Source organism: Sander vitreus, chromosome 6 (genome assembly GCF_031162955.1).
Source record: "Sander vitreus isolate 19-12246 chromosome 6, sanVit1, whole genome shotgun sequence".
Lineage (NCBI taxonomy): Eukaryota > Metazoa > Chordata > Actinopteri > Perciformes > Percidae > Sander > Sander vitreus.
In genome coordinates, this window is record NC_135860.1 from 32,098,861 (window position 1) to 32,122,133 (window position 23,273).

A 23,273-nucleotide genomic window follows, 5' to 3' on the forward strand; every position below is an offset into this window, starting at 1 on the left:
TCATAAAATCTCCCTGCCGAAATTCTCCCCCTTTTGGCATTTAGCTGTCTTAACAATTAAAGGTACCCGACAAAACGTGGGTTAGGCCCCAAAACGACTAGTTAAGATTACAAAAAAGTGAATGGGGAGCAATTCCGGGCAGCTTGGAGATCTGCACAACATCGGCCATCGGACATCCTCGCCTTCCCAGAGATTAACAGTTACAATACAAACAGAAAAATGAATCTCCAACAATAATCGTGCAACACATTCATAAGGAATAAATGCCAGTAAGCCTTCATTTAGTGGTTTTTGTTTTAGGCTGAAGATTCACACCAGCTTGATATTAGTCCACGCAGCCTCAGTTAGGCTGATCCAAACAAAGCAGGAGTAGGCCGAGGTCTAGTAAATCCACCAAATATCACAAATTGCAAAGGCAATTGTACAAAAATGTCCAGCATCACATTGTTGCCTTTTTCACAGGTGCAAAGGAAAAAAATAACACTAGTAGAAGATGATGGCAGTCAATCACATACTGTACATAACCGATATGGCACACTACTTAACAAGAACATTTTAAAATGGCACTTCATATTGTAAAGGTTGCCAACCCTTGGCCTATATTCATAGTAAAACAACAAACTATGGGGATTTTATTTTGAAACAGGAAGTCAAAGTTCCCTGACGCTCACGCTGGCTTGACGCTAGCCGCTCAGGTAAGCTTGCTCACGGTAAAAAAAAAAAAAAAATGTAACGGACAGAGGCAGATCTTGTTTGTCATTAGTGAGGACAGACTGGACGCTCAACGGACGTTGATAGGAAAGCAGGGGCTCTTTCTTTTAAACACCGACACCGTTTGTCAAGGCTCGCGCAGTTGTAAGCAGACAAGATGATGATCTCCCCGTGGGACCGCTGGTACTCCACAAGCTGCTGTCTGTGCTGTCATGTCCGCACAGGAACCATCATCCTGGGGGTCTGGTACATGGTAAGCACCGCCTATTGTCTGCCACTCACTGCGTACATGTAGGCTTTCAGACACTCACCATGAGTAAAAACATTGACCACATCAGAAAGCATTTATTGGCCTACTATGTGCAAGATGTTATGATTATGCTGTGTTTTATTTAAATTTTATTTATGATTTCTATTACTCTTAAAAACCTAAACTCTATGATTTCTATTACTCTTAAAAACCTAAACTCTAATTTACAGAAAATGATTTAATTATTCTCTTAAAAAAAAAAAATATATATATATAAAAAACAAGTAGGCCTACCAGCAAACTTTAAAGTAGTATACATTTGTTATATTGTAAGTTACTGAGATGAGTTACAGTATAGAGGCGTAGAGGAGGGTTCTGTATATAAAAATGTCTCCTGACTGAGTTTGAGTCGGATTGGTCCTCTACATAATTGATTGTATTTTTATGCTTGGGAACCTTTTCGATTTTTTACATTATAATATTGCTAAATCAAATACAAATATACTCTCTGTTTTGTGTAAAGATCAATGTGGGGATATCTGTTGAATGCATCCCTTTGTTAATCTTAATGTGCAGGAGATGGTTAGCTAAACCAAACACCACGCTCCCTATGAATAAATTAGCACTTGGCCTCTTCAGGTAGCAGGTTTTGTGTCAGGTCTATTGACTGCAGAGAATTTTCCATTACATTCATCTGATCAATGGGGATGTATGAGTCATAGCACAATAAGCTGAGCTGACCAGACCAATACAAAGGTTCATGTATGTGCCTGGACATAGAGCTCATTTACCATAGCTATATTATCTCTAGGAGAAGGTGTAATTATTAGTATTTGGGCTGTCTAGAGTCACTGTGTTTGGATTTCCTTTTGTTACTCTGCACGTTCAATTTGGACATCTTTACATTTCAGAATACTTTCAGCATCTGCCGTTTGTTCTCACTTTTCCGCTGTCTCCTGCCCATCTTGCCCCCATGCCTCTGTCCATAATGTTGCCCTTTATCTACCCATATGTCCTCTGTTTCTAAGCTCATCAATGCGGTGGTGTTACTCATCCTGCTCACGGCGCTCAGTGATCCTGAGCAGTACCACCTGACCAGCGCTGAGTTGGCTAATGACCTAGATGTCATGGATGATGCCAGTAAGTAGCCCAGAAGGCCAGTACATTACAGTAAATTTCCCATGTGTACTCTCACAATACCACTGAATGGGTGTTACTATTTATGTATTCCAATATCTTAACAGTTTTTATTACATAAACAGCTTTTGTGAATTGTGTGGGAAACCTCCACTGGCCTCTGTAGTGTTCTGTTCTACATGAAACTAAGTCTCCTTCAATGACTGTCACACATGACTTAATCTCTGCTTGCTGCGTGACACCCTCTATAGGGCTGTCAACTGACTAATGGAATGATTTATTGTGTTGTTAGAGGGACCTCACACGTTTGTCTAGACGACGGTCAGCACTTATTTTTAAATCAAATACCCAAAGCCGCAGACATGCAAGCCTAATGTCCATCTGTGCAGAACATTTGAAAAGCCTTCTTAACTGAGCAGGTGTACACTGGAACAGTCTGACTGGAGGTGGGCCACAGCACATGCTGCTGGTAGCCTCTGATTGGGAATGACTGTGTTGTCCCAGTTCCAAGGGATAAGGGTGACCTATGATGCATTACTGCAGGCTGGGCCGGCCGCTGCCACCCCTGCATTAGGAACACACTCAGCTTGAAATACGACTTCTGTTCATAGGAACAAGAGCACTATAATATTGCTGTTATTTTAGCACTGTTGGATTTTTAGATAGGACAAACAACAAGCTGTAGTGACAGTTGTTTTGTGTTCTTTGAATGTTTTGACATTATGCCACTCCATATGGGTTTCAATATGCCGCTAATTCCTCTGAAAAATACATCGGAAAATCCACTAAAAGTGATTGTCAAGCTTAGATGTTACTCAGCGTGTGTTTTGTTGACACTGGTCATTTTTTGGGGCATTGAATTGAAATTGCATTCTGGGCATCAAAGCCTGCAGAGCAGGGCATCACATCTTCAAAACAGGACATAAAGCTGTGAGACAAAAAATAAAGGAGTGCTCTGCTATTTCTCTTTTACTTGATTTATTTATTCATTTTGAATACAAGCTTTATCTACAAGCTTTTCCCAGAACTGCAATGCTCCTTGCACGTTTTGTGTGAGGTTCTAGCAGATTTTGTGGTCTGACATCACTCCCAGAAATGTATTTTCATAAACTCTTTCTGTATTACATTATCAATCATAACTTGTACATGAATGCTTTTTTGTTGCAATTTCCAAACAGCATAATCTTTGTTTTATTCAAATGTAATGATAATTTGTATGTTTTAAACCACTGTTTTAATTGACTCATTTCCGTTGTGATTACCTCCAAAAGCTGCTGCTAAATTATTCCCAGTACAAAAAATAGTAGTGTTTCGCGAATAAAACAGTTGTGAGTATTTGTGATACTCTGCATATGTCATTTATGTACAAAATAAACAGTTCAGGACCTAATACTGACCCCTGTGGGACTATGTCTATGCCGAGGTAGATGAGAAGATTTCGAACATTTCTAAAGCTACCTGTTTAACAGTTTGCCAGGAAATATTTACAGCACATAACCCCCCAAGAAAACTATAAATTGTTGTTTTTACATTTCTCTTTGTGTCCAAATAAAAAAAAAAAAAAAGTTACCGTGTTAATTAGTGAGCTTCAGAGGTGTTGGTAGGCAGACTTACATTCACTAAATAGCTACATAACTCCAGATAAATACTGATGTTGTTCCCAATCTGCTGGATGTGTAAATAGGCAATTTTTTGCTAACAAGTTATATATATCAACTCACATATCAACTAAAAGGAGATAATAGTGTATGTCAGTGTTGTGTTCACAGATTTTCCCCACTGATTTGCAGTGGCCAAACAACTCAGTTACAGGTTTAAAACTATCTTCTATTGATGGTGTTTTAGATAATTGGTTTTTGATTAGAGTCTGACTCTGGCCCTTTCAACACTTAGCTATGTTATACTCGGGGGGGGGGTGGAAGTGATATATTGCCTCTCTGTACACTTTTAAATCTTGTTATGGGCAAATGTGATTCATCCTATGACTCAACATAGGCTAATACATATTCATTGTCAATTTATAATAGATGTACATGGCATTTTAATGGGTTACATGACAGAGAAATGTTAAATTGAATTCACTTTTTTTCCCAGGAGTGCCACATGTACAGTATTTTGGTTTTGCCTGGCGCTATACTAATACAACAGCAAGGATTAGTTCTGTTATATTGATATGAGGTTACGATGACATGGAGCGAATGACAGAGGTTAGTTCTTTGTCTGGTTGACAGATGCAGCGTGTCATTTATTTTCTGTGCAGAAGTGGTGAACATTTTAAGAAATGTGATTTGGAATTGAATGTGCCTCAACCAAATTGACCATGCACTGACTACGACTGACTTTTAACTACACCTTTCTGTGCTTCAGACATGTGCATTGCCTCAGCGATCTCTCTGCTGATGATACTTATATGTGGGATGGCAACCTATGGCGCATACAAGGTAAACAAAATGATTCATTAGACTTTTCTTCACATTCCTATACTCTCACAGTGCTGATTACAACTAAATATACGGGGCATTTGCTCTTCACTGATTGTGTTAGTTAGATCAGATCATTTCCATAACATAAGTGTTTTTCAAACAGTTCAAAAAAAGCATTTAATGTTGCCACGCTACTGCTTGTGAGCGCTAACACTACATCTATTTTTGAAGTCTTTTAAAACACAACAAATTAAAATACCATGCCTGCTTTTTTTATTATTAATATACACACTGTAATCTCCATGCGAAACAATTTAAGCTTTCTGTCTACAGTGTTGGTTAAAGAGCTCAGCTTGTTTCTTTGCTTTCTGATAAATACCTCCTACCCTAAATATCTAAAAGACATTACTCTGTTTCAGCTGCGTGCTGCCTGGATCATCCCATTTTTCTGCTACCAAATATTTGACTTTGCCCTCAACACCCTGGTGGCTGTCAGCATTGTGGTTTACCCAAACACCATACAGGATTACCTGCAGCAACTGGTAAGAAACCTTGGGTGTTTTCCTTTTAAAAGTCAGTGACATTTAACAGCATGATATTATTGACTTCTTTGTGGTTCACAAAGGTTTTCGTAAAAGCCCATTTTATGGTTCTGCGGAGGCTCCACACAGAGCTTTCACCGTAGCCTACGTAAGTGGCCTGATGTTTATACTTGTGCATTGGTGTGTGCGTCGAGCCGGCATGTGTGTGTGTGTGGGGAGTGGGTGATAGAGCGAGGGAGAAAGTGAGAGAGTGACGGCGATTAGCTTCGGAGCGAGTAGCGACTCTAGAGTCATATAGTGAGAGAAACAAAGAGTCTTCCCTGTGCTTTCTGACCATGGTGGGAAATGCAACATTACTCTGCCATGGCCGAGTGATGTGCGTCGCTGCGACGTGTAGTTACATTTTTCGAGAGGTGCACGTCAGGCTACACTGTAGGGTCCAGCATAGACGCAAGAGGGGTCTGCGGGGGTACGCCGTCGATTCGACGCAGAAGCAGAAAATGGCCTTAAGCGTTTCACTTGTCATTTATAATTTCACATGTCAGTGTTGATGATGTACAGTTACAGATGCCTCTACTATCTAATGACTGCTGCAAAAGTCTGCTGCATATGTTTCTCTGACTCCCGTGCAGCCTGATAACTTCCCCTACAAAGAGGAGATCGCTGCTCTCAGTAATGTGTGCTTGGTCCTCATCGTGCTGCTCTTCATCAGCTCTATTCTGGGCTTCAAGGTAATGTTTTCTCATCTTAATTTGCATATCTTCTCCATACGTTTAGCAGCACTGATAGTTCTTAGCAAGCCTACCAGGCTAATATTTGCAGCACAACAAATTGTCTTACAACAGAAAAGCTGTATAATGCAGCCTTTGACACAGGCACCTGCTTTTTATGTAACTTTCTGTACAGATGTGACTTTATGTAGACACCAAGTATCTTTTTTTGGAGCCCCATGGAATGTCCTGTAAATTATCTTGGGAGGTTTTTGGCAGGAGTCATGCATCTCAAAGCAGACATGTTTGACTTTGAAAAAAAGCATTAATGCCAAGTTAGTAAGTAAGTAAGTAAGTAACATTAATGATGGCTCTGTTCTATTCAAGTGTGAAGCCAGGATAGTGTGACCGTGAGCCAGCTTTCACAAAATCGTGACTCTGAAACAGAAGCAGCTAAATGGAATTCAGACATCATGAATGTTATTATTTACACCTGTGCTTTTTCTGCTGTGACCTACATTTCTGCTGATAGTGATGATTTTGCTGATAGTAGAATGGGATCTACAAATACTTTGTTTTGTTGCTGTTGGCTTTTCCACATTCCTGGAAAGACTTAAAGCAACACCAAAGCACTTTTCCCACTTTGGTCGCCCTACAGGTTGAAGGTGGAATTGTCCATTACATTACATTGTGCAAGTTTGCCAGATCGGGTAGCGGATCTGTAACCTGACTCCGCCAGATGGATTGCTTTGCATTTGCTTGGCATATCCATCTGGGAACTTTCTGTTGGAGAACTTTTGGAAGGGGCGAAAATACTGGTTAGCTGATTGGATAAACCATCTGTCTATCACCACCTATGTTGGTGATCTCAACAATCAGATCAACGAAGCAAGCTAAGTTAGTGTAGCTAGCATTAGTTTGGCTTCAAGGACCTTGCAGTTCTTCTAATGCTATCGTTTAACATACAATTAAGTTAGGTAACGTAGCTAATGTTAACGTTTTTTAAACTTACCATTTGTATGTGACATGAATCTCATCAATGACAATCCCCACCAAGTTTTCACGGTACACTTCTGAAGAAGAGCAAAAACATCTTTTCCTCCGAGAAAAGCCTCCAGTGCCGTTTTTTGCTCTTCTTTCAATGAAGGAATACTTTCTAATTCGGTTAAACTTGCGCGATAGCCATGCTCATCTCATCCGTGGAAGCTGCCATGTTGTTTAGACTGAACAGTTGCTTCTTGTTGCGTCACACCTAAACCCGCCTCAAAACCAACGCTGATTGGTCGGTCGTTTGGCGAACGGCTCCAAATTTTCTCTATCTCAAGATGCCAGACTGATCTGCGAGTGGAAAACTGGAGCTTGCGAGATCAGGACGGTCTCACGACGCAAGCGGATCTGTAGTTCGAATGAGACATAATGAGACATTACAGCAGCGGTAATGGACAATTCCGCTTCCAAACTGTAGGGGGACCGAAGTGGGAGAAGTGCTTTAGTGTTGCTTTAATGTCACAGTGTTTAAGCCATGTGGCATTAGTTGATTAGTTAGTTGATCCACCACCCATGCCAGACTAGAATATCTCAACAACTACTGGATGGATTGCTAAGACAGTTGGTACAGATACTTAGGGTCCCCAGAGAATGAATACTAATCACTTTGGTGACTTTTCAGTTAGCGCCACCAGCAAGTAAAAGTTTTCACTTTACTAGTAAAATATCTCAACATCTACATCTGAGCTTTGTGCAGACATTCAGGGTTCCCATATGGTTAATCCTACTCTCTTGGATGATCCCCTGACTTTTCCTCTTGCGCCACTATGAGGTTGACATTTAAGTGTAATATATCCCTGCCAAATATTGGATGAATTACCATGAATGAAATAATTCAAATAGCTGCTAAAATGATAGTGATCTTAGTAAACATTACTTCCTAAATAGTCTTGCATTGCCAGACCTATCTCCACAGCGCTGTGGAATAAGGTCTGGCTACACCACACATACATTCCAGCAGAGGAAGAAAAAAAACGTGCTCTGTTGTTTGCATTTCTTTAAACCAATCACAATCATCTTGGGTGGCAGAGACGGTGGCTCTGCAAAATAGTCTCAGGAAGGAACTTGTTTTGGTGGAACGTTTGCACCCCGCAAAAGAAAATGCCACATACAATATTAAATGAAGTTAACTGTTCAAACTATACAGTTACATGAGCTATTTAAATTAGCTGAATGCATGGTTAAATGTAATTTGCTCTTACCAGTGTATCTCCGTGTGTACTTCGTCCATAGCAGTCCCCACCAATCCGTCCCAAAACGTCAGATAGTAAATGCCATAAACATATTCTTCATAAATCTTTACAATCATTCCCTGAAAGCACCAAACAGGCCTGCCTTATTGCACAATCCAACTCTTTTTCAAAACTTGCCATTTTCAGCGTGTCGCTCGCTAGCTCAAAGTTTGTTGTTTTCCGAAGCGAACAGAATTTGAGAACGGCAACACAGAGAGAGCAGTAGGTGAGGGGTTAAAGGAGGGACCTGATGTCAGCCTTGATCCTGGAAATGTGCTTTCATTGATCCAGACTACTTCCTAAACATTAACATGTTTCATAGTTATTGTGAGCATGTTAGCTTGCTGACATTAGCATTTAGCGCGAAGCAATGCTGTGTCCAAGAACAGCCTTACAGAGCTGCTAGCATGACTCAGCCTTGATAATTTGTATGGGGTGTGTATTGTGTCACTACAGAATATCCAGTAAAACTGTCAGATATGTTTTTGTGGTTATGAGGCAGCTCTGCTGACACCCAAAACCATTTGTATTCTGCCAAGTCTGAGATTAGCAATAACACACATGGCTACTTTTAATAGCAGCGGGGGGTATGCTTTCGGTTTGACTTTCATAGATAAAGGAACTTCTAGATTGGAAACTTTATGTAGCACTTTCAGAATCTTTATTTGGATCAGTAGTTTTGTGAAGATGTTTCTGACTGATGGAATAATTTGCTTAGCATTATCACACTGTCATTTGCAGTGGACTGGGAGCTAAATTGAGTGATCTCTGTTACTGCAAATAGATCTCTGTTTATTCCTGTGGAGGTTTTTAAAATAACCTAGCTGTCAGAGCATTAGAGTGACTTCGTAATTGGTTTATTATAGAAGTTAGAGAGCTCCGTCTGGCTTTGGTTTGTGTTGGGGATGGATTTAGCAGATGGTGTTGTGTTTGGCCGGGACATTCCAGTAGCAAGCTACCTGCTGAGAGCCAGTATAACCCTGAAAACAGAATTTGAATTCAACAAGTGTGTAAATGGATAATTATCTGTATTTTATTAGCCTGGATGCCAGCCGAACTTAGCCCCACCCACAACATTTGAGGTCGGGAAGTTTGGTCTGGACTTGATCCATTGTGGAGCAACTATGCTCGAACCAGAGCTGTTTGGACCAATCAAATTGTCAGGCGGGCTTTATATGATGATGGACAGATGATCAACAGTAACGTAATCAACCACGTCACCAAAGAGCGCTTGGGTTGAATTTGTTTACAACAAAGATGGCTGCCGCTGGAGAATTGAGATATGTAGATTCCGCCATCGCGTCTGTTATAGAAGATATCGACAGCACGTTCATTTTAAAAAAGGAGAGGAGAACCGTGACCAAGGCATTTGTCGATCGGAAAGATGTTTTTGCCGTCCTTCCTATGGGATTCGGTAACGTCACATACTCTGTTGCTCTGATTGGTTGTAGGTCTATCCAATTGAGTGCAGGCAGAGGCATTTTCATTTCTGGTTTGGTTGAAACACGCCCCATAAAGAACAGCCCAATGGAACAGCATGTCAGTACCCGATCCGTAACGCCTGTAAGATCCGTTCTGCCCATGCGCATAATTACGTAGTAGAAAACTAACAATGTCCCTGTGCGATTTGTACCACGCATGCGTTGAAACACTTTACGACAGAACATCACAACTTTTTTATTAAATTTTTATTACACAATAGTCATAGCTACAAACAATCGAGACTTGTCACTGATCCAAAACCGTGTAGCGACGTCATTGTTGTGTTGTTTATGTTAATGTTTTTACTTTTAATACTTAGTCTTGACTAATAACCATAGACTGTCTATTATTAATGTGATGAAGTGTAAACGTACATAAGTGTCCTTTTGAAGACGGGATGACAGCTCTTCCAGCCACCACTGCTGTATACCACTATAGTAGCTACATGCTAACAGTAGTAAACATGTCATCTTAGCTGGCAATGTTGTTAAATTCTCCCCAATTCCGGGTCACATTCCTGCTGAAACATGTCCGATTGTGTAGTGTTTGGTCCAGAAGCCTTTATCTGCGATTTTTTACGTTAGAAAGTGCTGCTTCGTTCCACTACAATCTAACGTTAGCATACTCATGGCTAACTATTGTAGCTGCATGCAAACGCGACATAGCGGAGCATATATAGCTAGCTATATATGCATGTATGTAGCAGGACTTTGTACCGTTAAAAAATCACCAATAAAGGCTTCTAAACCAAATACTAAACAACTACAAATACAGTAAAGTGACCGGAATTTGGGGTGAAATGTCCAGCATTGAGCTACATAATAGTTTGCTAGGAGTTTGCTGGTCTCTCACAGAGATCTCATTTGTAGCCCTGTTTTTACCTGATACTTTCATCGAAGTACAAACACATGAAGTGAGAGGTATACACATGCTTAAACTTTATTTAAAGCATGATTAACCTGAAGCAGGACGGAGTCATGACTTAAAACACCAAAGCATGGCTTCTGGCTCAGGCTAGCTAGCGTTAGCAAATTACCTTCAAAGTTGCAAATAAATTATGAAACGTAAAATTTGAAGCCTTTGTTTAATTTGCTCCATGGTGTTGTACTGGATGGCCGGACGACCCTCCGTATATCATTAACAGATTAACTTTAGGCAACTCCAGCAAACACCTTGTAAACTTCATCTCTGCCATCATAACGGTCTACTGTCACTGTCTAATGTTTTCTTCTGGTAACCAGAAATGTCTAAACATCCTAACGCCAGTGCGTGCATAGAGCTGTGAAGTTTGCCGGTGTTCGTGCAAGCGTAGAACTGATCAGGCAGTGTCGTAAAAGACGTTGAGTTTCTGCGCATGCGCTGAATTGTGCGCATGCGCAGAACGGATCTTACAGGTGTTACGGATCGGGTACTGACACAGCATCAGACTCATGTTCTGACTAGAATCTAAGTATGACGATGTCAGGCTAGTATTTTATGGGAGTTATCTTCAGTGTTAGTGAGAGTTTCTTTGAATAACATCATTTTTATCACAGCCTATATAAAGTGCATGTCATCATGGTGGCATCTGTGTCTGTGTGCAGTAAATATAGACACTTACAACACACAGTTTCTCTGGGGATGAGATGACCTAAATATATTAATGAATTAGCAGTAAATATTTACACTTACAGCACAGCTTCTCTGGGGATGAGCTGACCTAAATATATTACATAATAATGAGAAAAAAGCTTGTTTCCTTAAACTACAATACTAATTTAAAACGCTAACGTAAAAGCGTTTCATATACTGTAACAAGACTATATACTGTGAGGCTATACTTAGGCACAGCGATGCTTGAGCTAAATGCTAGCAGCAGCATGCTAACATGCTCCCAGTTGAAAGTTTAGTTATAATGTTTACCACTCTCTCCATCTTGTTTTAGCCTGTTAGCATGCTAATTAGCCCAAAAAACACAAAATCCAGCTGAGGCTGGTGGGCATGTCATTGATTTTGTGGGTATTTAGCATCATACGCTGAAAAGTAAAGGAATCACCATTAGGGGTTTCACGATTTCGATTAAATCGACCGATATAAGTGTTCGATTTTGACTATCAAAGGAGAAACAACAAAACTGGACAGTCCTCCTTTTTCACTGAAGTCATTGCCATCCCTATTAAAAAATAATGTTTAAATTGAAAATTTTATTGAATCGTGACACCCCTACAATTAATTCGAAGAGGGACATGGACGTCTGTACTAGAGATGTTCCGATACCAGTATCGGTATCGGCTCCGATACTGCCTAAAACGCTGGTATCGGTATCGGGAAGTACTGGAGTTTATGCACCGATCCGATACCACGTAATAAAGCCCTAAAGAAAAAATACGTTAAAGTAGTTTATTTATGTTCTTTTTCCGTTATAACTGACTGTCAAACTGCATAATAAAAGAAAGTTCTGTGGCATTCATGTTTCACAAAGAGTTTAACCTGAGCCAGACTGACAACAAAGATAGAAATCATATCACATCCATACAGGGATAGTATACAGTTCTTAAAATATAATAAAATATATGACACACTAGTATCGGATCGGTACTCGGTATCGGCCGATACGCAAGTTCAGGTATCGGAATTGGTATCAGGAAGCAAAAAATGGCATCGGACCATCTCTAGTCTGTACAAGATTCCATGGTAATCCATTAAATACAGTAGTTGTTAAGATGTTTGAATCTTAACCAAAGACTGTATTGCCATCCATAGAGCCATGCCACTAGTGTGGTTAACAACCATTTGTAAGTTGTCACAAAAATATGTTTACTTAGACTCATTAATTAAATAATGTATTACTTACGATAATCCTAAGAGGTTTTTGCTAAATAATAGGTGGGTTGGATGTTATGCAGTTCAAGCTTCTTATCTGTGATTTTGTTCTTTTTCTATCTGATAACAGGCCTACCTGATAGCATGTGTGTGGAACTGCTACAGATATGTGAGCGGCCGGGGTATGTCTGAAATCCTGCTCTATGTGACGACCAATGACACCACGGTAAGTCACCTCTACTGATCTGTGTTTGTCACGGCTGATAGGACAGCACAGGCAGGGAAGACCCAAATGCAAACCCAAAGGCAGGCAAATTCAGTGAAGAAACTTTAATATTGATAAACAGGCTTACAGGCAGGGAGGGGGGGATGTCTTAACATGAATCCAACATATTGCCAGCTGCCGGCATAACCATTGTATATTTACAGTTTGAATTTCGTCACGGCATGTATATCACAGCTACCCTAAGGTCTTACAAAGCTAACACTTTTGTCCGATTTCAATTTAATTCATTTTTGAGAATGTGAGGGGTTTCGTTAGCTGCTAGTGTCCCTTCAATCCTATGGGTAAAGATCGCGGCTAGCTAGCTACACTTTCGGCATAACTAGAGTATATTTACACTTTGAATTTCATCACTGCATGTATATCACAGCTACCCTAAGGTCTTACAAAGCTTAGCTGACACTTTTGTCCGATTTCAAATTAATGCATTCTCATTCAGGTCTCGTTAGGAGGAGGCAAGCTAGCTCTCATTGATAGAGCTCCATCCAGCTCACAGCGGGCTCTATCAATGAGACTCATGGACAAGAGGCGTTTATTTCCCCGATCGTTTGTTTAAATAACTCAACACACATATACATTATAAGATTAACTGGAACCTGTGGTAAGAGATTGCGGGCGTAACAAGCTTGCTGACCGCACTCTCACTCACACACACCATTTAGCAGGAAGAGGGGAGGGAGAGCAGCGAGCTGCATGCCCTGGAGCTCTGTCAGGGCAGCGGGGTTTGGTTGTCCAGTAACCCAGTGACTTTGCGCGGGTATGGAGCGCCGCGGGCTGCCGGCTGTGATGGAGCTCCATCTAGCTCACAGCGGGCCGGGTCTGTGATAAAATAGCAGATGAACAATGTATACAATTTCTGAGATCTGCGCGACCTATTCAGAAGACTACCTGATCTCAGATCAGTGGTGTAGCCTATGTAAATGTTGGGGCGTGACAAAGGTAGAGACTAGAGCCAAATAAGGAGGAGCCACCATGTTGACGTCGACTCGGTGGTTCATTTAGGCACCGTTTAGGCAGTTTCAAATTGTGAGATTTGCAGAGGAAAGAGCTGTCAATGGGATTTTGAGCTTATTATTCTATGCACTTAAAAAGGTATGTATTAAGGCTTTAGGCCGTCCACACATTATAGTACGCCCAGTTTAAAATGCAAATGCAACTTAATTTGATATAATATGTAGTAGGTGGTTCCTGCTCCGTCTCTTTCAGGTAAGGGGTCCTTGGCTTAAGAAACGTTCATTCAACGTCATTCAATACCCAATTTCAATACCTAAAGGAGTAAATCTCATCAGCGTCAGTGAGTCAATAAGCATGCAGCATGCTTCTAACAAGATCTAATAATGCTGCTGATTGGCTGTCTAACGTTACATGTCGTAGAAAAAAATTGGTATTGAAAAAAGTATCATTTAGGAACCGGTATCGTTTAATAATCAGTATCAAAGTCACGGTACTGGTATCGGAAAATTTTGAACGATACTCAGCCCTACCTATCTGTTTGCACTGGCCCCCAAAAAAAATCCCATTGGCTTTTAGTAAAAAAAAAAAAAGTAAATCTTAAAAAACAAAAGTTTTGAAAAGGCTCAGTAGTTTCCTAAAACAGCAGTTTGTGAAAAAAACTACAAAAGTAGAGTGTGGCACTACTTGCAGCGGGCAGCAGGATGGTGTATGCAGAACTGAGTCAAAGAAAGTACAATGTCAACATTCATGGCAAAGCAGGAACATGCAACGGCACATTGGGGATTTTACATTTTGGACAAAGATGCATGGAACAGCATTGACCCGGGCTGAATCTATACTGTGTTTAGCTGTTGCACTACAGTTAAAGAAAACCAGTAGAAAATAGGTTTCTACCAATTTCTTTTCCCTGTCAGACCACCTGTGTGAATGCTAATAACATTTTACAATGTGCTGTTACTACGGATAGATAATACTATAGACATTCCGCATGTATAGTGTACAGCTGAACAAATACTTTTGTCAGTGTTAAAACACATTAAAAACAGATTAGAATGTCTGACTAGCAAACCAAATGATTTTCAAGTCGGCAGATATAAATGAAATGTAATAGTGAGAAGTATATAACCAAAATCATCACTCTGTGTCCATGTGTGCAATATGTTACCAAATTTACAGTCCATCAAGCTCTCCTTTATGTCTATATTGTCGTCTAGAGATCCAACATAAAACAAGATCTGATCTTGAATGGTTGCTTTCTTCCACTTCCAAAGGCAACAAAACAACCTGCAGAAAAATGATTTACTTATTCAATCCAGACTGTAAGTCACGTTTTCACCGTCTGCGTAGGTTTCCTCTGCTCAGACCAGTCTGGCAACTGTAAAGTCATCATGTTGGGGGAGGAAGGAAGTATAAAAATGGGCTGTCGTAGAAGGTAGTTTTACACAGGATAGCACAGATCAATGAACAGACTTGGACAGAGAGATGAGGCCCCATGCTTGCAAAGCCATTATAATAGTGGCGGAGGCCCAGTAAAGTAAGTGTGCTTTGTCTGGGTCTCCTGTTGGTGTCCTGTTGCTCAGGCCTGGCCCGCTAACTGATGTTACCCTGCTACCCACACACACATTATAACTATTCATACTTTGGAGAATAAAAAGTAGGCTGTAGAAACACTAATGATCTGTTTTGACGATCACAAAATGTGTTTTTCAGCATGAACACATAGGGAGCTGTCAGTAGCTGGCTCTGTTACTGACCTTGCAATATTTTTGGGTTTCACAGGTATTTTGAGAAACCTGTACTCCTCAGTCTGCTACTTAAGACTCCTCTGAGTGTAACATTCCACACAATTTGAAACAATCCACCACACTCGGCAGCTTTACACACTGCGTGGCTTAATGTGATCATGTTCAGGGCTTTTAAGAAACAGACTCCTGATGACTGTCAAGAAAGGAACAGAAGGCCGCTCTCTAACTCACTACTCATTACTGAAAAGTACCAGAAAAAACAGCAGTTTGTCCCTTTATTTCCTAACATTAGCCTCACCTCTGCATGTGTGCTTTATCAATTAGAGCCTGACATATTCAGTTAGAGCTCCCCACAGACCACAGCTAGGTGTGTGGCTTTTAGTTAGCAGCTTGCATGGCTTTACATCAGATCCACAGCAGTTAGGTCAAAGGTCCACTAATGTGTTCCATATGAGTTGAATTCCTGCACATACAGAAAAGTCCCTTACACCCACACGGTCAGGTAAACTGACTCGCCAGATGATTTGTTACACACTACCATCTGAGAAGATGTCATTGGAAACGGCTTGGAAAAGGGCAGGCACTTAAAAAAAAAAATACCTGGCAGGTGATGGGATGAACCATCTGTCTATCATAGTAGTTTTAAACAGTCGCGTTTGTCATACATACATACATACGTTTGTTTCGGTAAGCTGGCAGTTTAGACACAAATGCATTACTTTAAGCACATCAAGATGAATTTCCGTGTGATATGTGATCCGCGATTCTCGTGATCTCATGATATTGCGAGAATCCAGCTGCCGTGCAAGGTAAAAAGTCAGGTGTGTCTTTTTGGCAATAAAGGAACAACAATAAGTAACCCTTGAAATTCCTCATAGAATAAAATAGAACAGTTTGCTAATCCCCGCTCCTTGTAATAACTATTGCTAAACCTTTCAATCTGTCCAGTTTTCATTAGATAGATATATCTTTATTGTCATTGAATATATTTACATAACAAAACTTTGTTGGAGCAATCCAGTTAGTAGCATTAAAATACAAGATAAAATGTGTGAGGGGTCCTGCTGGATGTTTGTGGCCTGTGTGAGGAGACGGCTTGAGTGGATTTCACACAGATTTTGGAGGTGGGAACTGTAGCTGGGGCCAAAAAAAGCAGTTCAAAAAGAGGCATAGTTATTACAATATATAAACACCAATATATCCACTAAACTCAATATTTCTGTTTGATCTTCAAAAGCCAGCTTCTTATCTATGATGTACTCAGAATGTGTCTGAATTGTTTCCATCAATTACAGGCCACTACAGTTCAAGTGGGCATTGATCCATGTAGGAGGATCTAGTCACTAGTAGAGGCTGTTAAAGATTATTGATTACTTAAAGCTATAGTGCGTAGTTTCTGTCTTCCCCATGAGGAATACTAAGTAATGACAACAACACTGTTGTTGCATCCACATGACACAAGCCTTCCGTGATCGCGCACCACCCCCACCCCTCCTTGATGCAGTTGCTAGCTGCTAAGGAGGACACTGAGGATTAAAAAAACATGATGGACTCTTCAGAAGAGGTCATTATCTTCAAAAGTTGCCAGATGCCACAATCTTCTGAACATAGTCATACTGAGAAATTCAGAGAGAGTTGTGTGGAGCTGATGGTCTTAATTAGCTTTGTAGCAACTCATTTGGCAATGGCTTGAATGTAACAGACGTTGATTAATATCAAAAAGTTACGCACTAAAGCTTTAATGTCTATGTTATCCTTAAAAGATCAGAATGATTCCCCTTTACAAAGTAAAGACTGAGTCTGTCTGTATGGACTGAAACTCTCAGTGATTCATTGTTTAAAACATGGAAGAAGACACACGTCAGACACATGGTGTTGTTGTATATGAAGTCAAATGAACCATTGAGAGAGCCTACATTTGTGTTAGCCATAGTGTTTACAGCAACACCAGAATGTTGAGTCACACCTAAGATGTTCTGACTGCACACAGTCTCAGCTTTACTTCCTGGTTGATTACCCAAGAAACAGACGGAACAGAGGCAGCTTAGATTCATACATTTGATTAAATGAAAGGCTTTCTTATGAATGTTGTAAAGACGTGTGAACAGGTTTATCATGGCAAAAGTGGTAAGATGGACAATTTGCTGAATTACATTATTTTACAAACAGATTTCTGCTTTTGGTAGTGTAAACCTAAAAGTAAAGTGAAAGTGTAAACGGAGAAACATCCTTACTTTAGGTGTAAAGGAGGAATGCAAATCTGCCCTCTCTAGTTAGACCTTCTGTGTACAGCTTTAAAGGTCCTATGACATGCTGCTTTTTTGGATGCTTTTATATAGGCCTTAGTGGTCCCCTAATACTGTATCTGAAGTCTCTTTTATATAGACCTTAGTGGTCCCCTAATACTGTATCTGAAGACTCTTTTATATAGGCCTTAGTGGTCCCCTAATACTGTATCTTAATTCTTTTATATATATAGGCTTTAGTGGTCCCCTAATACTGTATCTGAAGTCTCTTTTATATAGGCCTTAGTGGTCCCCTAATACTGTATCTGAAGTTTCTTTTATATAGGCCTTAGTGGTCCCCTAATACTGTATCTGAAGTCTCTTTTATATAGACCTTAGTGGTCCCCTAATACTGTATCTGAAGTCTCTTTTATATAGGCCTTAGTGGTCCCCTAATACTGTATCTGAAGTCTCTTTTATATAGGCCTTAGTGGTCCCTAATACTGTATCTGAATTCTCTTTTGTATAGGCATAGTGGTCCCCTAATACTGTATCTGAAGTCTCTTTTATATAGACCTTAGTGGTCCCCTAATACTGTATCTGAAGTCTCTTTTATATAGGCCTTAGTGGTCCCTAATACTGTATCTGAAGTCTCTTTTATATAGGCCTTAGTGGTCCCCTAATACTGTATCTGAAGTCTCTTTTATATAGACCTTAGTGGTCCCCTAATACTGTATCTGAAGTCTCTTTTATATAGGCCTTAGTGGTCCCCTAATACTGTATCTGAATTCTTTTCTATATAGGCCTTAGTGGTCCCCTAATACTGTATCTGAAGTCTCTTTTGTATAGGCCTTAGTGGTCCCCTAATACTGTATCTGAAGTCTCTTTTATATAGCCCTTAGTGGTCCCCTAATACTGTATCTGAAGTCTCTTTTATATAGACCTTAGTGGTCCCCTAATACTGTATCTGAAGTCTCTTTTATATAGGCCTTAGTGGTCCCCTAATACTGTATCTGAAGTCTCTTTTATATAGACCTTAGTGGTCCCCTAATACTGTATCTGAAGTCTCTTTTATATAGGCCTTAGTGGTCCCCTAATACTGTATCTGAAGTCTCTTTTATATAGGCCTTAGTGGTCCCCTAATACTGTATCTGAAGTCTCTTTTATATAGACCTTAGTGATCCCCTAATACTGTATCTGAAGTCTCTTTCCCGAAATTCAGCCTTGGTGCAGAATTACAGCCACTAGAGCCAGTCCCACAATGAGCTTTCAATGTGCCATTTCTGTGTCTGTAGCTTTTAATGCTATTGAGGAGGAGAGAGGGGGGGCAAGGTGGAGGGTGGGGGTGTGGCCTTGACCAACTGCCATGCTTTGCTTGTTTGAAAGCCATGATGTCTCTCTCTCTCTTTCTCATGGGCGGGCCAAATTGTCTGGGGGGGCAAAGCAGAGAAAGGGGAGGTAATCTTTCCCCTTATGACCTCATAAAGAGAAGATTCCAGATCGGCCCATCTGAGCTTTCATTTTCTCAAAGGCAGAGCAGGATACCCCTGGCTCGGTAAACACCTATTACCATTTCTAGCCACTGGGGGACCATAGGCAGGCTGGGGGGACTCATATTAATGTTAGAAAACCTCATAAAGTGAAATTTTCATGCCATGGGACCTTTAAAACTAAATCTGGGTGCCGACATCTGCATTTGTTTTTTTTATTATATGGCATAGTGTCCCATCTTATTCATCACCCACATTATTCAGGACACTTTCCATGTGACTACAAGTCTCTTATTTTGATAGAGAAATCAATTTACCAGTCTCCTGCTGACTCCGCTAGCCTGACCGGTCAAAGTGTTCAAATGTAAAAATCTGAGTAAACACAGAGGAAATGTGAAGATGGCTTTCAGCTACGACCTATGGCTACAATTCTGACAATGTGGATAAGCAAGACCATCTCTGCGTCCATCTTAATCTCTACATCAAAGGGGGCACCTAGGCATGCATAGAGGAATTAAACACCGACTGCGTTTTCTCTGCTGGGCATCCTGCTGGTCACTGTGCAGGTGTTGGGCGGTGAGCTGGGTGGAAGGCCTGTGTGCCTACGTCGGTTTCCAGCAGGATGTCGGGAGCTGTGGTGTCCTTTTGCCCAGACTTGGCTGGACCCTGGAGTGCCGGTGCCATTCACCTGTCTGAAACTTTTTCTAAGAATGTGGCCGCCGTCCGATCGGCACATCATACTCAGAATCAGAATACTTAAAGGCATACTATGTAACTTTTCCCTCTTCGGTCCCTCTATAGGTTGTCTCATTGGAACTACAGCTTGCACGGCTGTAGTTCCAATGAGACAACCTGTAGGGGGACCGAAGAGGGAAAAGTTACATAGTATGCCTTTAATTGATCCCCCCCCCCTAAATGATTCCCCCTGAGGGGATCCATAAAGTATTCTAATTCTGATTCTGATTCTGATGTGCCGATCTGACGGCGGCCACATTCTGCTTTATGATGAATCGTGCACAAGTTTAAGGAGCTGATGGAATTACATTTCACTGGAATTGTACCTCTATGATTTCATGTGATGATTGATTGATTAATTGATTGATTGATTGATACGGCATAGTTAAGGAGTCATGTTGCCAATATTTTTCCACTATATGTACCCTTCCCTTTTAAAAAATGTAATGCTGTAACGTTTACTCAGAGTACATTTTTTAACTGACCTACTTTTAACTTTTTAATTAAGTAAAAAAAAAATTAAAAATTGTACACGCACTTTTACTTAAAATATTTCTTTGAAGTAACAGTACTTTCAATTGAATACAATATTCCAGTACTCTCTCTACCTCGACTATTTGCTTTACAACAGTGTTTCACTGCTTGGCTTCATCCCAGTGTAGGATCAAAATACATCTCTGATCATTTGCTTCAGTATCAAGCCACACAACATGTGAGATTGGTCATAAGGATGCAACTAGCCATTTATGTCATTATTGACATACCTGCTGATTATTTTCTCAAGTCTTTTCGTCTTAAGGATGTTTTAAGATCTGCAGTTTGGCCATGCTATTCTATTCACTTCATGTAATGTATTCTGTTGTTTTAACTCAAACAACAAAAGTTTGATTCTGTCTGTATATGAAATGTGCCATACAAATAAAGTTGCCTTGCCTTACATACTTCTATTGTACATGTTAAATGATCATATTTGGTTGAAATCCTGTAGTTTAGCCTATTAATTAGGACATCATATTTGTCTCTCTTCCATTTTATCACTTTCTGTCCGTTTCATTCTGCTGTTTAAAATTGCCAAAGCTGGTGCAATATTATGTGACTTAAAAGAAACAGACATTGGCAGAATTATCATTTTGCAAAATGTTTGCACTAGTTTGACACACTATTAATTCAATTCAATTCAATTTTATTTATAGTATCAAATTATAACAAGAGTTAGCTCAAGACACTACAGATAGAGTAGGTCTAGACCACACTCTATAATTTACAAAGACTCAACAATTCCAGTAATTCCCCCAAGAGCAAGCATTTAGTGCAACAGTGGTGAGGAAAAACTCCCTTTTAGGAAGAAACCTTGGACAGACCCAGGCTCTTGGTAGGCGGTAGGCACTGCAGGGCGTTATAGGGCACAGCAGGTTGTAGCAGGGCATAGCAGGGCACAGCAGGACTTAGCAGGACATAGCAGAGCACTGCATGGCGTAGCAGGGCATACTTAATTGCTTTCTTTTTCTTTCCTCTTTCACTCCAGGTGCTACTACCTCCATATGATGACAGTGTGAGCATCCCTCCCAAGCAGGCTCCTCCGCCGTACACCACCACACCGCCACAGCATGAAAAAATTCCCAGCATCCTGCTGAATGGATCCTGTTGCTAATTAAACCCCAGCAAGATTCATGCACCACACTGCCTCTCCAGTGTACAGTATATTCATGGATATATTGTAGCTACACAAACATTACAGTACACCCATGCATGCACTGACACATACAAAATCATCTCGCACACATATGCACATGCACACACCCTCTACCACCACCGTGACCTCTCATCCCTTCCTGTTATTTATTGATTCCAGGCATGATGTGCATTTTAATGCATTTGAACCTGGGTGCAATAAGGCACTAGAACGTTAGGTGGATTCTATATATTTGTACTAATTCTATTTACGCTCTGTGTGTACCTGTAATAGTATTTTATGTGTCCTACCTTTGATAGTCACATGTAACTTACGCACAAATGCAAAAATGACGATCTTAAAGCCCACAGTAATGAGTGTTTCCCGTTTGTCTCGTCTCTGCTCGTGATCAGGGTTGGATTGCCTTTATTCATAATAACTTTTCTCTCTGATGATCTTGATAGAACTATGTGTGAAGGAAGTGTCACCCTGACTTGAAGTTTTTTTCCAAAGAAATGCATCTGCCTGTATTCTGACATGATCAAAGAGCAACCTTATGTATATCGAACATATCACCTTCTTTTACTCTTTTGTTCAACTACAGACAGTGTTTTAAAAAAAATCAGTTGTTGAGTTGTGCTGGTTGAGCTTCATAACTTTTAAATGTAAGTGTGTGTTTCTACTGATTGATGAGAAATGTTTTGGGCTGATATTTATCTATTTTGAGAGCACAGAAGCAGCACTGATCTGGAATCAGTTTGCTCTTTGAAGTCACTCGAGGGAACCCTGGTGCAGTGACTCGAGATCAGGCCTCTCAATGTTCAGGAGCTCAATAAATATGGACGCTGGTTGTGTTTTTTCAATTAAACCAATGGGAGTTTCTGGTCTGTGTAAACACACAAGTCTGCTCCACCAGATGCACTTATTGGCAAGCTGCTTCCTGGACACAAATTATCCTGCAAGGACACAAACGTCAAACCTGAGGGCTGCTGCTCTATGAAAATTAAAGATGTGACATTTATTTGTCTATTAAAATGTAATTCCACTGACAGATGTTTGTGTTTATTTCAAACGTGAGGTACAAGCTTGCAGTGGTGGAATGTAACTAAGTACATTTACTCAAATACTGTACTTGCGTACAAATTTAAGGGTACTTGCACTTTACTTGAGTCTTTTCTATTCATGCCACTTTCTACTTCTACTCCACTACATTCTTAGAGAGAAATATTGTACTTTTTACTCCACTACATTCATCTGACAACTTTAGTTACTTTAAAAATTAAGATTTTTGCCCACAACACACATGTAGTTTATAAATATGTTTTATTATAAATTAAACTACCAACAACTATATACAGGCCTACAAGTACAGCTGAAATGATTAGCCGAACACTTAGTTGATTGACAGAATTGTTTTGATCGTTTCCAGTTTCTAACGTGAGGACTTTTACTTTGAATACTTTTTATAATACATTTTCCTGATAATACTTACTGACACTTACTTTTACTTAAGTAAAAAAAAAAGTTTTCAATGCAGGACTTTGACTTGTAATAGAGTGTTTTTTTTACAGTGTGGTATTAGTACTTTTACTAAAGTAAATAATCTGAATACTTCTTCCAACACTGCAAGCATGTGCATAAACTCTTTAGTTAGAAAACAGGTTTGTTTTGTTCACACTGACACTGTATGCTCAGCCAAGGGCAGATGTGGCCCTGGAAACTATTGGTAAGAGGTGACTGTGTATAAGGGTTCTCATTGTGTGGCAGGCAGGTAACTTTACTTACCAGGTCTTTCCATAAACAGCTGCTCTAATGGGGATGTGAAGCTCATCC

General features: G+C 40.2%; 1 protein-coding gene across 1 annotated transcript; it reads left to right on the plus strand.

Moving 5' to 3' along the window:
* The first annotated feature begins 676 nt into the window (after positions 1 to 676).
* LOC144520103 (lysosomal-associated transmembrane protein 4B-like) lies at positions 677 to 22,489 on the plus strand. Its single transcript, XM_078253771.1, has 7 exons — positions 677 to 964; positions 1,990 to 2,101; positions 4,466 to 4,539; positions 4,941 to 5,063; positions 5,696 to 5,794; positions 12,467 to 12,562; positions 21,294 to 22,489. The coding sequence occupies exons 1-7, from the start codon at positions 869 to 871 to the stop codon at positions 21,417 to 21,419; spliced, it is 726 nt and encodes a 241-aa protein (XP_078109897.1). The 5' UTR covers positions 677 to 868; the 3' UTR covers positions 21,420 to 22,489.
* Positions 22,490 to 23,273: the final 784 nt, after the last annotated feature.